At 42.1% G+C, this 17,066-nt stretch overlaps 1 protein-coding gene across 1 annotated transcript in view; it reads right to left on the minus strand.

Moving 5' to 3' along the window:
- Window positions 1–13,389: 13,389 nt before the first annotated feature.
- DLGAP1 (DLG associated protein 1) overlaps window positions 13,390–17,066 on the minus strand; it is an 891,374-nt gene continuing 887,697 nt past the window's right edge. Inside the window, 1 exon segment of the mRNA XM_006146494.3 lies at window positions 13,390–16,675. Coding sequence (XP_006146556.1) covers window positions 16,466–16,675 — 210 coding nt within the window. The 3' untranslated portion in view covers window positions 13,390–16,465.

A 17,066-nucleotide genomic window follows, 5' to 3' on the forward strand; every position in this document is an offset into this window, starting at 1 on the left:
CCCTGCAGCAGCTCGCAGCTCAGTGTGTGCCTGGTGTATTTTTCAAGCTGCTGGGTTCTGGTCTTGAATCACAAAGTCAGCCATGTGGGATTCAGCCACCTTAACGTCCATGCCATGTTCTGGCCCTGCTGCACAATACTGAGCTTTCTGCCTTCTATGTTCCATAATGATTTTCAGGGGGTCAGCAGTGGCATAGTGGTTATGGTGCTGGACTCCCACGAGGTTGACCATGGTTTGAGTCCCAGACCCAGTGGCTTGAAACTCACTCTGGGCACATGTGCATGTGTGCCCAAAATTTGAGAGTAGAGGACAAGGGGTTGCAGCATGGCCAACCCCTCTGGGGGCAGGAGGGCATGATTTCTTGCTTTCTGTCTCTCTGGCAAGCACATGTGCCCTATAGCAAAAATCTCTAAAATGAATAAGGAATAGATAAATTAAATGTTCAGAAAGATTGTTAAAAAGCCCTCAACGGGATACCTCACACCAGACACACTCATGCCCCAAACTATTTTTATTTATTTATTTTAATTATTTATTTAACTTTACTTATTCATTCATTCATTTTTAACTTGACTAGAGAGATACACACAGAGAGAAAGAGAGAGAGAGAGATTGAAGGTGAGAGAGAAAGCCATCAGGTCCAGGACTCGAACCGTGGTCAGTCATGTGGGAGCACCCAGCGCCTTAACCCCACACCACCTGCTGGTCCCCGCCCCAAACAATTTTTAGATAGAAATCAAGAAGTTGTGTCCCACTCATAAGTGGGTTATAAAATTCTTAGAAATGCTATAGGTGGGGGAACCAGCAGTTAGTGTAATAGATATGTTGCTGAACTCCCATGTAGCCAACCGCGGTTCGAGTCCTGGACCTGGTGGCTTTAAACTCCCACCGGGCGCGTGTGTACGTGCCCAAGATCCCGAGAGGAGGATGGAGGAGAAGGGATTATGGCGTGGACATCCCCCTGGGGGGTGTGATTTCTCGCTTTCTGTCTCTCTGTCTCTCTGTCTTTCTGGAGAGTGCACACGCCCTACAGCAAAAAACAACAACAACAAAAAAAAACCTCTCCAAAAAAAAGAGAAATGCTATAGGTGGGGGAAAAACTTTTTTTTTTCTTGTAAACAATACACTAGCTTTTACTTGTCCCTGCCCTGGCATATGAATTAAAATGCAACCTCTACTATGAGCCTGTCTTTCCAGCCATGCCTATTTGCCTCTGACTGATTCCTTAAACATTCACTGCCCTCCCCCACCCTTCCTGCTTTGGCTCAAACTATTTCATTTGCTTCCAATGCCTTTACAGTGGGAGTTCTCCCCCTCAGCTGCACAACACCCAAACATGTGAACTACGGGATGGGATGCCTTTATCCTTCCCTCCATTCTGATGCAATTGGTCTGCAGTGCTTGTTTCTTAAATCTCCCCAGGCTGAAAATCAGGGCAGAACAGCAGTTTCTCAGGAGGTGTCCTCTGAACTCTAGCATTAGCCTGGAGTGGGTGAGTTTGTTAGAAATGCAGATGGCTCTTGGAGTGAAGCAGACCTGCCTAGTCAGTTTCTGCTGGGGAGTCCCTGGTAACTCTTGTGAACACTGCGTTTGAAAATCATTGCTCCCAGGGCTGTCAAAAGCCTGCTGGTCAAGCCACACCATGTCTGTTCATCTTTGCCTACCTCTACTTCAATTCATCGCTTTCAGAGTCTTTTAGATCATTATGTAAAAGGCAGAATGACCTGGCCACTTTTGAGTTTTGCTTGGTTTGCTTTGATCCTATCTGCATCTCTTCTGTCTTCCTACCTTCTCTTTTGTCTTCAAACTACAGAAAGTGGGCTACTAGAGGGTGGGGAGCAGCTTCACCTAAGGTTTTACATTTAATAAAGAAACAGTTAAGTTTAACATGAAACATAGTCTTACCAGACCCGAGGCTGAAATATTAATCAGATCTTAGAAAACTGTAGTTGTTGGGCCTGTTAAGTAACATGGTGGTTAAGGCATTGGGCTCTCACATTGTTGACCACAGTTTGAGCCCCAGACTTGGCACCTTGCTTTCTCACTTTCTTTCTTTCTCTCTCTGGTCAAATTTTAAAATAATAAAAAAATTTTAAAAATTAGGGGTCAGCAAGTGACCTGGTGGTTAAAGGTGTTGGACTCCCACATGGCTGACCACAGTTTAACTCCTAGACCTGGTGGTTTGTTTTCTCATGTTCCCTCTCTCTCTCTGTCTCTCTCTGGTGAGGGCACATGCCCTATCACAAATTAAAATAATATTATAGGGACCAGCAGGTGGTGTGGTGATTAAGGGCACTGGACTCCCACATGCCAACTGCGGTTCAAGTTCTGGATCTGGTGGCTCGTCTTTTTACTTTCTCTCTCCCCCACTTTCTCTCTGGTCAAATAAAATTAAATAAATAAATAAATAAAGTTAAATAAAATACTTCTTTAAAAATAACAACAAAAATAAAATAGAATAAATAATTCTTTAATTAATTAATTTTAAAAATAAAAGAAAAATGTAGGTACTGTGTGAAGTTTCACACTCAGAAAGAGTTGTCCTTATGAGTGTTGAAAGACATAGGGCTGGGGATCAGCAGGTGGGGTGGTTAAGGCTCAAGACTCCCCATGGCCTATAGCAGTTTGAGTCCCAGACCTGGTGGTTTGCTTTCTCTCTTTCTCTCTCCCTCTGTGTTTCTCTTTGGTGAGCACATGTGCCCTATAGCAAATAAAATACATAGATTAAATTAAATAAACAATAAAAGAAAAGACATAGGGCTGTTTGCCTACATGGAGCTGAAACTACTGTCTGAGTTACTGTGGGGATACTGGTGTTAGTGGTAATGGTCTGAGGGACCAGCAGGGTCTTCTGCCCAGTGCAGAATAGCTGAGATACCAGGCAGAAAGGGTCACGCCCTATAAGATAACAAAGAGATGCATCTGGAAAATGAAGTATTCCTGCTCGCAAATAGGTCCCTTAAGTCATGGGCTCTGATATGGGCCCTATGTAGCAGGAAAACTGGGACTTCTTAGGAGGTCTGCCTTGAAAGAAAAGAAAGGGAGTGAGCAGGTGGAGTGGAGGTTAAGGTGCCGGATTCCCATATGGCTAACCGCAGTTTGAGTCCCAACTCTGATGGCTTGAAAATCACAGCGGATCAATCAATCAATGCTTTAAAAAGAAAGAAAGAAAGAAAAGAAAAGACCCATGGAAATATTGCTTACTTCCAAGAGAGGAGGACACATTTTTAAATTGAATTCCAAAGGACGTTGGATTTAACAAGGATATTAGATCTAATCTTCTCAGTTCTGGGACCATTTGTTTGCCAAAAATTAGTCAACCCAAGTAAATTAAAAAAAGATTGCTTTTAAAGACTTATTGGTTGGGGGACCAGCAGGTGGCGTGGTGGTTAAGCATTGGACATTCCCACATGGTCGACCATGGTTTGAGTCCCAGACTTGGTGACTTGCTTTCTCACTTTCCTTCTCTCTCTCTCTCTCTGGTTAAATTAAATGAATAAATAAATAAAATTAAATAAATAATTTTTTTTTAAAAAAAGAAAGACATATTACTTGTACTTTATTCTATGTGACCATTTGCTAATGCTGTGATTAGCAAGGTAGCTGTGGTTCTCTGAGTTCACACAATCATTTTGGTAGCTCTTTGAGCATAGAAGGGGCTTTTAACATTTTTTTTAAAAAATTATTATTTATTTAATTTTATTTATTAATTCATTTATTTTAATTTGGAGAGAGAGACACAGAGAGACACACACACACACAGAAAGAAAGTGAGAATGCAGGCCACCAGGTCTGGGACTTGAACCATGGTCCGCCATGTGGGAGTGTCCAATACTTTAACTATCATGCCACCTGCTGGTCCCCAAGGGGCTTTTAACATTTTGATGTCTCTAAACTTAAGTCTTAACGAAGACTAACTTAAAAATATAGTCCTTGGACCAGCAGGTTGTGTGGAGCTTAAGGACCTGGATCCCACATGGCCTACTATATGGTTCCTGGATCTAGCAGCTTGAAAATCATGCAGGATGGCTTGTGTGCGTATCCAAACTCCTAAGAGAAGAATGGAAGAGAAGGAATTGCCACAAAGCTATCCTCCAGGGAGGTGATCTCTCACTTTCTGTCTCTCTTTCTTCCTGTGCCTCTGGGGATCGTACATGCCTTGCAGCAAACAAACAAACAAAAATAAAATGCAGAGCATTGGCAGACAGGCAGTGTGGTCTGCTGGCTAAGGCAGCTGGATCCCACATGGCCACCTGCTTGATTTGAGTCTCAGCCCTGCTGCCCTGGGAAACACTGGGGCATCTATGTGCATGCCAAAATCAAAAGGAGGGAGAAGTGGAGAAGCGATTGTGGAGTGACCATTCTCCTGTGAGAAGTGCTTTCTTTCTATATATATACTCTTACTCTGGCAAGTGCATGCACCCTCTGGCAAAAACATAACAAGTCACCAAACCAAAAAACCACTTCACCCTGGCTACCAGGAAGCCAACAGAGAAATTCTATATAGTTATTGGTGAAGCTACCTACCATTTTTTTTCTATTTCTTTTCTTTTTTTTTTTGCTTTGTTTCATCTTACAAATTGGGACCAACAGGTGGTGTAGAAATTAAGGCACTGGATCTCACATGGCCAATAGTATGGTTCAAGTCCTGAATGCGGCAGCTCGAAAATCACACCAGGCATGTGTGTGTCAATGCTCAAAATCCTGAGAAGGGATTGAAAGAGAAGGGAGAGTGGCAAAACTGAGGGGAAAAAAAAGTTCAGTGTTTTCTTTGTCTCGTTTCTGTTTTTAATTTTGTTATATGGCATATGTGCTAGTAGCAGAGAGACAGACAGCATCTCCTATAGTGCCCTAGAGCCTCTATAGTAAACTAAAAAAAAATAAAGTATAGATGTATCATAAGGTTCCGAAATGGGGTAGTATGTTACCCAATGAAGGCAAATGGTAAAGGAATATGTATAGTATACTTCCATTTGTGGGGGGAAAGATATATATATATATATATACACACACACACACACACACATACACACACTTGCATTTTGATAAATTTGAGAAGGCTAGACGTATAATTAACTGCTTAAAGATGTTGACTATCACAGAAAAGAACTAAGGCGAAAAGTAGCCTTACTGTTCTCTTTGGATTTTCATGTCTACTCTACTATCTCACACTGGGGGAGGGAGGGCCCACAGCAGATAACATGCTTTGTCTTGCACATATCACGTATACATGTGAACAAAAGATTTAGCATTACAGCCAGATACTAGCTCCATCACTTACCTGTGACCCTCGGAAGCTCCCTAGTCTCTCAGTACCTCCCTTGCGATGGCTGCTTCATATAGTTATAAGGATAAAGTTACAGAATACACACAAGAAGTCCAGCCAGGACACCAGGTACTTTTTCAGTAAGTGTGAAATAATTATGATGATATTGAGTATTTATTAAGTGCTGACCATGCTGGACATTGTCTTGAGTTTTCTATGTTTACTTTCCTAAGGATTATTTTATTTAAATTTATTTATTTATTTATTTTTAATTTGATCAGAGAGGGACAGAGTGAGAGTGAGAGAGAGAGAGAGAGAGAAAGTGTGAAAGCAAGGTGCCAGGTTCAGGACTCGAACCATGGTCAGCCATGTGAGAGTCCAATGTCCTTAACCACCACGCCACCTGCCGGCCCTGAGTTTTCCATATTTTAATTCATTTAGTCCTTACAATAACTCTATGGGGTAGGTATGATTTACACCATAATGTACAGGTGAGTAAACAGTGGTGTACTGAAGTTAAATAACTTGAAGCAATGACACAGCTGATAAGGGGTAGAGCTGGGATTCAAACCAGGTCGTCTAGCTTCAAATCTGGGCTGCTGGGGACTGGACGGCAGAGTAGTAAAAACTGACACTCTGTGAGGCTAACCCACATGGGAAAAATTTCAAGTTCTTAACCAGAAATCTCTTTGAGTTTATCAGCCATATAGATGTGCTATGGTCCCAGCTAAAGATGGAGGTGAATGGGGTGCTATCTCTTTCTTTTAGTCTCTCTAACTCATAGAAAAAAAATAAATAAATAAGTTAATTAAAAACATAAAAAATTAAAAATCTGGGTTTTGACCCACTTACAGAATGGCTCTGTCCTTGGTTGGCACAATTCTGAGACTGAGGAGAAGTTGAGTCAAGCTTCAAAGAGAAATGTTGGGAATATTTGTGGCTGTCTTATAAGGTTATGGTAATGCTCTTTACCTAATTCTGAGTCAGAATGTTGTAATGAAAATGACGGGTGTTTCCAGTGGAGTTCTTTGGGTCTTTCCCCTCTGTCTTTATAATCAAGAGTTGCTGGCAGAAACCTTGCAGGGGAGTCTCTACTTCTGATGGAAGCCAACAGGAATCATGGGTGAGACCTGCCCTCTATGCATCTACCTCCTACTAGACAAATGTAAATACTAATAGCTCTGGGTGAGGGCCATTCAGGTGACACAGTTCTGTCAGGGTACTTCTCTCAGGTAGTATATCAAGTTTCACAGGGCAGAAGAGACCTTGTCGTTTCTTTGGGTAAGCACTTCTTTAATATTTAACTGAAGCTCTCTCAGTTGAATATTTAACTCAATTCTAATATGTTGTGTTTGCCAGAAGAATAGCTGGTTCTTGACCTCCTTATAACCTATCTTAGAAGGAAATGCCCTTAAGGACAGGATGAATTCAGCCACTGACAAATCCTGAATAGGTTCTCCTTAGTAGGGTGTTTTGAAGTCTCCTTTTGTCTCCAGAATTAACTAATTACTTCCCATTTCAATATTATCTACAAAATACCCTACACTCACTAGCATTCCATTTAGAAATTCTCCTTTTCTTGTGCCAACACCTCAGCACTGTTCCAATTTTCAAACTACTAATCAATTTTAACTATGTAAAATTACATGGATTTCTTTTTTTGGGGGAGAGGTTTTTGCACTCTCCAGAAAGACAGAGAGAGATAGAGAGACAGAAAGCGAGAAATCAACCCCCAGGGGGGATGGCCACACCGCAATCCCTTCTCCTCCATTCTCCTTTCGGGATCTTGGGCATGCATGCACACGCGCCTAGTGTGAGTTTAAGCCACTGGGTCTGGGACTCGAACCGTGGTCGGCTACATGGGATTTCAGCAACATAGCCATTATGCTAACTGCTGGTCCCACATGGATTTCATTTTGAAAAAACTGCTAGTCACTCTGGTGCACCAATTCAAAAGCCACCAAAAACGAAAACAAAAACAAAAAGCCCCCCATGCATCAGCTCCTCAGAAAAGATCCCCCTTTGGTCATTCCAGACTCACTGTCTTGCTTGACTATTGCACAATTCAGGAGCCTGTGAGGTGCTCTTTCACTTTTGCCAAGCTCAATGTCGGAAGTGCCAGGACCCCCAAGACCTGCCAGGTATTGCTCCAGGCAGGGGCCAACCTGCAGAGAAGAGAAAAGGTCAACTCCTGCCAGTGAGAGCAGCGACTCTTCTCCCTGAGCATGGTGGGACAAGGGGAAGCTCCTCAAGACATGTTAAATTAAACTGGAAAGAAATCTAAGAACAAATGATTTAAACTGTATCCTCACTTTTGTTCAAGTTCTGCCTTTGCCATCTGTTTCTTCTCACTTGGGAATTACAGACGGACATTATATTGGCTGCAGTGTAAAGCACAGTAGGTCTCATTTTAGAAAGGAAGTGTTGTAATAAATCTGAAGTTTTAAAAAAATGAAATGGGCCAGCTAGGTGACCTGCTGGTTAAGGCAGCTGGAACCCACATGCCAACTGCACTGTGCAAGTCTTGGACCTTGTAGCTGGAAAAACATGACAAGTGCGTGTGCATGTGTGCCCAAAATCCCAAGAGGAGAATGGAGGAGAAGGGATTGTTGCATGGGCATCCTCTGGGGGTGCTTTCTCACTTTTTCTCTCTCTTTTTCTGCTTCTCTCCAATGCATGTGTCCTATAGCAAGGGAAAAAAAAAGTAATATGCAGAAGTAAACATTTTTTCTTTTTTTTTATTAATGTGTTTTCTAGCAGCCTATCCTTTTTGTTGAATTTCTGTTTGTATTCCCTTCTCATTTATTGATTGTGTTCTTTTTATCCTTCTATAATTTACCAGAAGGTGTGCATTTGCTGGAGAGTGACACAGAGAGAGAGAAAATGAGAAAGCATCCCCTATGAGAGACTAGAAGTAAACATTTTATTCTTTTTTTTAAATTTAACTTTATTTATTTTAATTTGACCAGAAAGGTACAGATTATGAGAGAGAGGGAGGGAGAGAGAGATAAAGTGAGAAAGTGAGAAAGCAAGCTGTCAGATCCGGGACTTGAACCATGCTTGGCCATATGGGAGTACAGGGCCCTTTACCATCATGCTACCTGCCGGTCCCAAGAAGTAAACATTTTCTATAGTAAGTTGTTATTTCCTGAGACAAACTCCTCCTCTAAATGGACCATCTTTTTTCAGTTAGCAGATATTTTTATTTTTATTTATTTATTTATTTTAAGGTTTTACCATAGGGCATATGCGTTTGCCAGAGGGACAGAGAAAGACACAGAGAGAGAGAAAGTGAGAAATCATCCCTTACAGGAAGTGGTCACACAGCAATCCGTTCTCCTCCATTCTCCTTTAAAGATTTTAGGCATGCATGTATATGTGCCCAGTGTGATTTTCTTTTTTTTTTTCTTTTTTTTGAGAGGTTTTTGCTATAGGGAGTGTACACTCACCAGAAAGACAGAGAGAGACAGAGAGACAGAAACTGAGAAATCACCCCCATGGGGGATGGCCACGCCGCAATCCCTTCTCCTCCATTCTCCTCTCGGGATCTTGGGCACACATGCACACACGCCCGGCACAAGTTTAAGCCACTTGGTCTGGGACTTGAACCACGGTCGACTACATGGAAGTCCAGCGACATAGATATTATGCTAACTGCTGGTCCCTAAATAAATAAATCTTTTAAAAAAAGAAAGGAAGTAAACAGCCAGATCCAGGACTTGACCTGTGGTCAGTCATGTGGGAATCCAGCACCTTAACCACCATGCCACCTGCTGGCCACTCAATCATTTTTTTTTAAGTTTCTTTTTCTTTCTTTCATGAGTGAGACAGAGAGAGCTACAGAGACAGAGAGAGCCATCCCCAATAGGGTCTTCACACCATGATCCACTCCCACCTTTAGCCAGCCCTGGGTCAAGGATGCACACATGCTTGGTGTGTTAGGGAAGTCCCTAGAAGTGAACTCAGAACCTTCCCGCATGAGCCATTCTCGCTGAGCACTGTGTAATTGCTGTGCCAACGTGTGACCTCCTTTGACTAGACTTTACGGGACCATCTACGGTATCATCTAATGTCTTAGATGTTTCTCCTCACTTTGTAATTGAAACTGTTGGTAGGCTTTGGACTCAAACAAAAGCCCTAAAAAGAAGAAAATGTTCATCAACATTTGATTACATATGATTATATATGCAAATCTCAGAAGGCTAGATATACAGAAATACACAAACTCACAAATATATTATTAAATTTTTTTGCAAAGCATAGGCTTTCAGAAGCGATGAAAGCAATATGATTTAAGGCTCCAGAAATCAATAATGATTGTTTATGTCCTTCCTTTGTAAAGTCAATAGGAAGAACATATTATTTTTTCCATATGTAACAGAAAACTCAGGGGTCTACTTGCTTTCCCTTTCCCAGATGAAAGAGAATTTTTCTGCAGAAGAAATATCTCATTGAGATCCCAATAGAAGCTCCCTAGTGACACTGATTTACCTATTGAGTTTCCAGATGAAATTAGCATCTGCTTTTTCCAAGCAGACAGACAAGAAGGGTAAAGGGAAGAGTTGCAAACGTGATCGGCGCTAGTGAAAGCATTTTGTCCAACAAACAACAATTCATGCCAGTGCCTTTGGTGCCTGTAAAAATGCTTACTTGATTTTGATCATATTCTGTAAGTTCAGGCCTGTGTTCATTCACACAGAAGACATATTGAAATAATCCCTTGGCTATCTAAGCCAAGACACAGGAATCGGGAATCCCTCTCATGTTTTTTAATCCTAATTTTTCTTTTTTAAAGAATGATTGATTTTATTTATTATTATTATTATTATTATTTTTTAAAAGTTTGCTATAGTGCACACGTGCTTTCCAGATCTGGGACTCGAACTACACTTGGCCATGTGGGAGTCTAGCTCCTTAACCACCACACCACCTGGCAGCCCCTCAAGTTTGGATTTTTTTTTTTTTTGAGAAGTTTTTGCTATAGGGCGCATGCACTCACCAGACAGAGAGAGACAGAGAGACAGAAAACGAGAAATCACCCCCCCTAAGGGGGATGGCCATGCTGCAATCCCGTCTCCTCCATTCTCCTCTCGGGATCTTGGGCATGCACACACATGCGCCCAGCGTGAGTTTAAGCCTCCCGGTCTGGGACTCGAACCGCGGTCGACTACGTGGCAGTCCAGCGACATAGCCATTATGCTAACTGGTGGTCCCAAGTTTGATTTTTCTTTCTTTTTTTGGAGAGGTTTTTGCTATAAGGTGCATGTGCTCGCCAGAAAGAGAGACAGAGAGATAGAAAGCGAGAAATCGCCCACCAGGGGGAATGGCCACACTGCAATCCCTTCTCCTCCATTCTCCTCTAGGGCACACGCACCTGGCGTGACTTTAAGCCACCGGGTCCGGAACTCAAACCACAGTCGACTATGTGGGAGTCCAGCGACACAGTCATTACGTTAACTGCTGGTCCCACAAGTCTGATTTTTCTAATGATACCTCTCTGGGCCAGAGGGAAATCCAGAGAGCACAGGGCCAGGAAGTACTGCACTATTTTTCAACTCTGCTTCATAGGAGATGAGTGACTTAGAGGAATTTAAGACCTGTTTTGTAAACTTGTACTTGTAAATGAGTTAGGACTGAGAAGGTTTTCAGACAGTCACTAGTTTCTGTTTGCCAAAGAGTTGATTCAATCTTGGTTTAGTAGCTGAAAGTCAAACAGCCTTCAAGCAAACGTGAGGTAGATTTTGGCATCTTTTAGTATCAATGGCATGTGAGAATGAACACATTCAGACACTGTAATCTTTAATATGTTATTTATTTAAACCAAAATCAATTGATATGTTCAAAAGGTGGATTTAAAAGATGTAAAAAGAAAGTCACGTTCAGAGCAAATAATTTGGTTTAATTTCTAGAGTAAACTAAATTACATTCTTTGCAAGGCATGGGCCTTGTAACATGGAAAATTGTGTCACTGAAAATCAGCTTTCTACATGCAAAAATTAATTTTGTTTTGAGATTGGTCGAACTATTTGAAGTGCCCTGATGAAATAAAAGAATTGCTTGGCAAAATGGCTAGAAGTGTAATTACAGTTCAGGGTCCGTGAATAGTCAGTGCATGAACCAAGTAATGAGATCTTTGTAACCTCACAGGGATTCAGTGGCTCGATCATTTCTCTTTTGAAGCAGTTTCAAAAGTACATCATGTTATTTTGGTGACTGGTACAGGTCTCGCTTATGTACAGAAATCAGAAAAAATAGCTTATTTGCTTACCAGTTTGTAAGTGGCTTGCTTATAGGCGATGGGTTTGCCTAAGAACTTGGCGGGGGTTGGGGAGGAAGCGCTGCAGACAGGCCCCCAGTGTGGAATTTCGAGGCAACCATGAAATACAAGTTCACTCCAAGTGTTCTACTGTACTTTTTTCCCCCCCTTGGAAAGTCTGTATTTTTGCGTGTAAGGTTTACAGTATGACCTAGATGAAAACCAGATGAAAGTAATAGTGGCAAATGAATTACCTTTTCTTTTTTTCAGATTTATTTATTTATTTTTAGAATTATTTTATTTAAGATTACTTATTTATTTTAATTTGACCAGAGAGGAAGAGAGGAGAAAGAGAGAAAGTGAGAAAGCAAGCCACCAGGTCCGAGACTCGAACCTTGGTTGGCTATGTGGGAGTCCAATGCTGCTAACCACCACGCCACTTGCCAGTCCCATCTTTTTGAGGTTTTTGCCATAGGCCATGTGCTTGCCAGAGAGAGAGAGATAGAGGAACAGAAAGAGGGAAAGGGAGAAATCACCCCCCAGAGGGGATGGCCATGCTGCAATCCCTTGTCCTCTCCTCTCAGGATTATGGGGATGCGTGCACACACACCACGTATAATTTTCAAGCTGCCAGGTCCAGGACTGGAACCATAGTCAGCCATGTGGGAATCCAGTGCCTTAACCCCCACACTACCTGCTGTCTCCCAATTTTAAAAAATGAGATAAAAAATGGATTTTATTTTTTAGATTTTAAAAATTTTGTTTATTATAATTATAATTTTGCTATAAGACCCACACACTCACAAGAGAAAGACAGAGAACAAGAGAGAAAGTGAAAGAGCAAACCACCAGATCCGAGACTCAGACTGTGCTTGGCCATGTGAGAGTCTAATGCCCTAATCATCATGCCACCTGCTGGCTCCAAGAAATGGATTTTTTAAAAAAGAATTATTTTATTTATTTATTTTTAAGATTGACTAGAGTGGGACGGAACAATATGTAGATATATATATATATAGAGAGAGAAAGCAAGCCACCAGATCCAGGACTCTCACTGCTGTTGGCCATGTGGGATCCAGCGCCCCCGACCACTACGCCACCTGCAGGCCCAAGAAATGGATTTTTGACAGGTCCTTGCCATGTGGAGATTCTCCTGCCGCAGCCTCCCCTCGTGCTACCATGCTTAGCCTAAATAAGTTGGACCAGGATCCCAACCTGGGCCTCCCTATGGCCCTGGCACCTGAGTAGCCGTAATCTCAGCAGCATTTGTCGCTGTGGCTGAGACCCCGAATTACCAATGTTCAATATGGAAAGAATAATAGCGATAGCACTGGAGAAGAAGCTGAATAAAGGTTTGGATTCTGGACTCAAATCTGTCCCTTAATAATTGTGTCAGTTGGGCAAGTCACTAAAGCTCAGAGAGTTTTTTTGCTACTGTGGGGATGGAATGAAAACCACAAGGTATTATTCTGATTTTCCCTACCCTTCAGAAATGCAAAGAAAACACAGTGGATGAACTTAATGGAAAGAAGTCAAAGTGGGTAAAATAGACATGGATTAGCACATGTTTGAGAGGCTAATAACTCGCTTCACAAAATATACTTGAGTCTCACTGTAATGCAGTTCTTGAAGCTCCTTACCCCAGATGGTGTAGGCATGTGGTTATCAGAGTAAAGGGACTTTGTAGTTCTTCAGGACGGCAACTACTTCAATAGAATGCAAGATCTGTCTGCTCAACAGTGAATAGCATGCGTGTGGCTACAGTGAAAGTTAGAATAGGATGTTTCTCTTCCCTTCATGAATCAATGACTCAGACTCTGGAAGTAGTGAGACTCTGTAGTAAAAACGCACAGACCTGAGAGCAGTGCATTAATTATTTTATTAATTTCTTCTTTTTACATTATGGGAAACATTCATCTATTTACATTTTTGTTTATCCACACACAATCTAGGTAAATAAGCCTATGAAATTCCAATTCATAAAGCCATAAAAATGTTCCCCACCCCTCCATCTGAAGGCTTTCAAATGAATCTTTTTTTTTCCAAACCAAAATAATTTTTAAAAATTACAGTTGGGAATTCGGATATGCTAGTGATTTACATTCCAGTTATTTAAAATATGCATCTAGACATGTTTTAAAAAAGAAATGGTAAATTCACAAGGATAAGGCTTAAATTAAAGTGGTAATACACAGTAAAACATTACGGAAACATCTATAAATAACAGAAATATATTACAAATAAATTAGTTCTATTTACCATTTCAAATATTAAAAATCTTTAATCCATTTCTTCATCTCTCTTTACAAAAAGGTTATGTGAATTGTATGGAAACATCTGCAAAAAATATAATAAATACTTAATTTCTTTGAACGTTTTTTTTGATGTGGGAGACAAACTTCTTTTGAATTCCCCCCCTCCCCAAGAAAATGCCCAACATCTTTATACCAAAGTTAAACAAAATAAGTAATTTTTCAGGGTACATACATTTTCCATTATGAACTAAAAAACATTTCTACAAATTACATCAAAAAGAACAATGTAACAAAGGTGAAGCTCATGACTGTCAGATTTAGGGGTCAAGTGGTTAACAAGCAGCATTGTGTGGAATCATGTTGGAACATCAATAATTAGCTTTTTATAAAGTGTTTGTACAATTGAAACTGTGTTTTTAAGGAAGGCAAAGGTCATGATGCCCTGTAGGCGGTTGGCTAAAAGATTTAAAATTCTTACCAAAAATAGCTTATGAATATACAAATACCGTTCTCTTTGACAAGATAAATAGGGCTTCTCTTGTCTCTCTTTAAAATATCCTGGGCAAAATTGGTTTCCAAAGAAAATATTGTAGCATGATCTTGGATTGTATTAGAAATCTATTTCTTAACCTTATTTTTAACTCAACCTCAGGGCTCGGAGCTGTGAACATGGGGTCTTGGAATGAATGCTGCTTCTTTCACCCTCATGCGTGAGTTCCAAATCACTGTGCTGAGTGTGACCATTAGCTACTCAAGGTGGCAGTTGGCCTAACTTGCATCAAAACTTTTTGTTTTTTCATTGCTGCTACAAGGTAAAGAAAAGGTGGATTCTTTTTAAAACTAGCAAGTACTTGAAGCTCAAAGTCTCTGTATGCTTCCATTTTACAAAGCATTCAAGGTGCTTTGTTCATCCTACTTAAAAGTTGGTTGGTTATTTTTAAAATAAGTTAGTAGCCCTTTTCTTGTAAACCATAGCAGTAAACATTTGTGCCCTGTTTATAAAGATAGCTCAAAGCATCCATGGCTCTGAGAGGTAGCGAATTCTCTAGTGGTTTCAGAATATGTTCGTGAAAAATATTGGTTGCCAGAATACATCACCTCTCTGAATTTCATAAATAAAATTAAATTAGCACCTGGCTATGAGAGTGTATTTTTTTCTTAAAGCTTCTCTGGTGCAAGCATATTTGATGTATGTTTTTTAAAGACTTTTATTTTTCAATGGTGATTTCTAATGCCTTAGGGTGTGAGCTGGACATAAAATGCCAATCATTAAGGTCACCACATTCTAAATGTTTAAACTGCGATGTGTAAGGGCATTTAGAGACAGCTTCAGCTGGTCACCTATGCAAACTGCCCACCAATCAGGACTAAACAGGTAAGTCAACATTCTCGGCCACCAGCCTGGATTTCTTTCACTGTTCATGATTCCCAGCCTGGAACCTCAAGATGACAGTGGCAGCTCTTTGGAATGAGACAGCACATCTACTCGGGTAGAGTCTATTTTATCCGTCTGCCCTAGGACAGAACCCTATGCTGGAGTAGGACTGAACTCTGCCTAGTAGTTGAGAGGAGACTAAAGGAAAACTGTATCTGAAATACGAACTACCTGATTATAAAAGAGGGATGTGTCGCATTCAAAGGGATGACAGGAAAGCCCAGACTTTTCTCTGCAAACAGCCTTGCTGCCCTTTCCAGCACTTTCTAAGCAGGTGTGTACTTGCATGTGTGTAATCGGGTAGGCCCACTGGAATGGACACTGAGGAATGAACAGAACCGACACTTTCCCCTTTAAAAGCCTCCGCCCCCCCCCAACAAAAATATGATATACACAGTACAATAAAAGTTGGTAAAACATTTCAGGTCTAAATTTTCTTAATAATAGGACCAAAATATATATATATATCCCTTCTGTAGTAGCTTACTCCTTCGCCTTGCCTTGCTTCATTTATTGCCTTTCAGAATAGATTGATTTCCCTGAAAGATCGAATTTACAATCTTCTGCTGCTGGAAACATTTGAAGCTGTGAGATGAAGTGACAGTGAGGCAGTGTGTGCGGCTGTGAGTGGTGCAGGTGCCCACCCTCCCAGCACCTGCAGGCTTCTCCCTTCCCTCCTACACAGCCAGGTCCCCCACCCCCAGGCCAACTCGGTCCCCTCTCTGCTTGTCACTCATGGATTCCAGTGAGATGGTGTGATTTCTGAGGTTGGAAATACAGGGTTCCATCTGCTTTTAAAAAGAATAACCATTTAGGGGAAATAAAGGGAGTCGGAGCCCTAGTTCCTTTCACATGGAAGACGGTGAGTCCCGAAGGATCCCCCTGTGACACGGGATTTCTGGAATACCCTAGGGTTGTATATTGCTGAGCTCTAGAAACAGACTAGCTCGAGAGAACTGAGGATGGCGGGGGTGACCTAAAGGTGCCATTTCTACACAGGTGGGTTTGGCTTTTGCCCAGAAAATAAAGGGTGGGATCTCTGGATGAGGCAGGGTGACAGCATCAGTACAAGGGCGAAGCTCGGTGAAGATGGGCCAGCGGGTCCGGGAGCGGGGTGACGGGGCGCGGCTGGTGCGAGATGGACAACTACACCACGACGGTGGAAGTCACTGGGCTCAGAGACAGACGGGCGCGGAGGGGAGCAGGAGGGGCGCGGAGGGGAGAGCAGGGCAGATACTTGGCGGCGGCGGCGCTCAGAGCCGGGTCTGCGCCTCGGGGATGTAGATCTCGATGCTCTCGGCGCTCTCGGTGGCCGAGTTCTGGCGGACCGACGCGGCGCGCTTGGCAGCCATCAGGCGCTTGCGGGCCTCCTGGCGCTGCGAGCTCTCCAGCGAGCGCTCCCGGATCAGCGGCGCGGGGCCCTTCGCCGGCTTCTTTGGCACTGGAGGAGGGGCCCTTCTCTCCTGATCAAAGCAGAAGGTTCAGGACATTACACAGCTTCTCAGGACAAGCTTGGGGAAAACTGGGATAGGTCAGCAGTGAGAACACACATTTATTTATTTTTACCTAACAGTGCTTAGTTCTGATCTGCATAGTGCATATATATTTTTTTCTTCATTATTCTGGCTTGGGTATTCAAAAGATGCAGGGGGGGCAGGGGAAATTTAAGGCCAAGAGTAAGGCTGGAGTGCAGAACTAGGTCTCTCCAAGACAGGGTGTGGCTATGTAAAATGCCCCTGCTGAAAGGCTGCGGCTCCCAGCACAAGGAGTGTGGTTCTCTCTGGAGACTCCAGACTCTTCCTGGTGCCAGAGATGGGCAAGCAGAGCAGCAGCAGCAGCAGCAGCATCTTAGAA

This window comes from Tupaia chinensis, unplaced genomic scaffold, assembly GCF_000334495.1.
Source record: "Tupaia chinensis unplaced genomic scaffold, TupChi_1.0 Scaffold000180_1, whole genome shotgun sequence".
Lineage (NCBI taxonomy): Eukaryota > Metazoa > Chordata > Mammalia > Scandentia > Tupaiidae > Tupaia > Tupaia belangeri.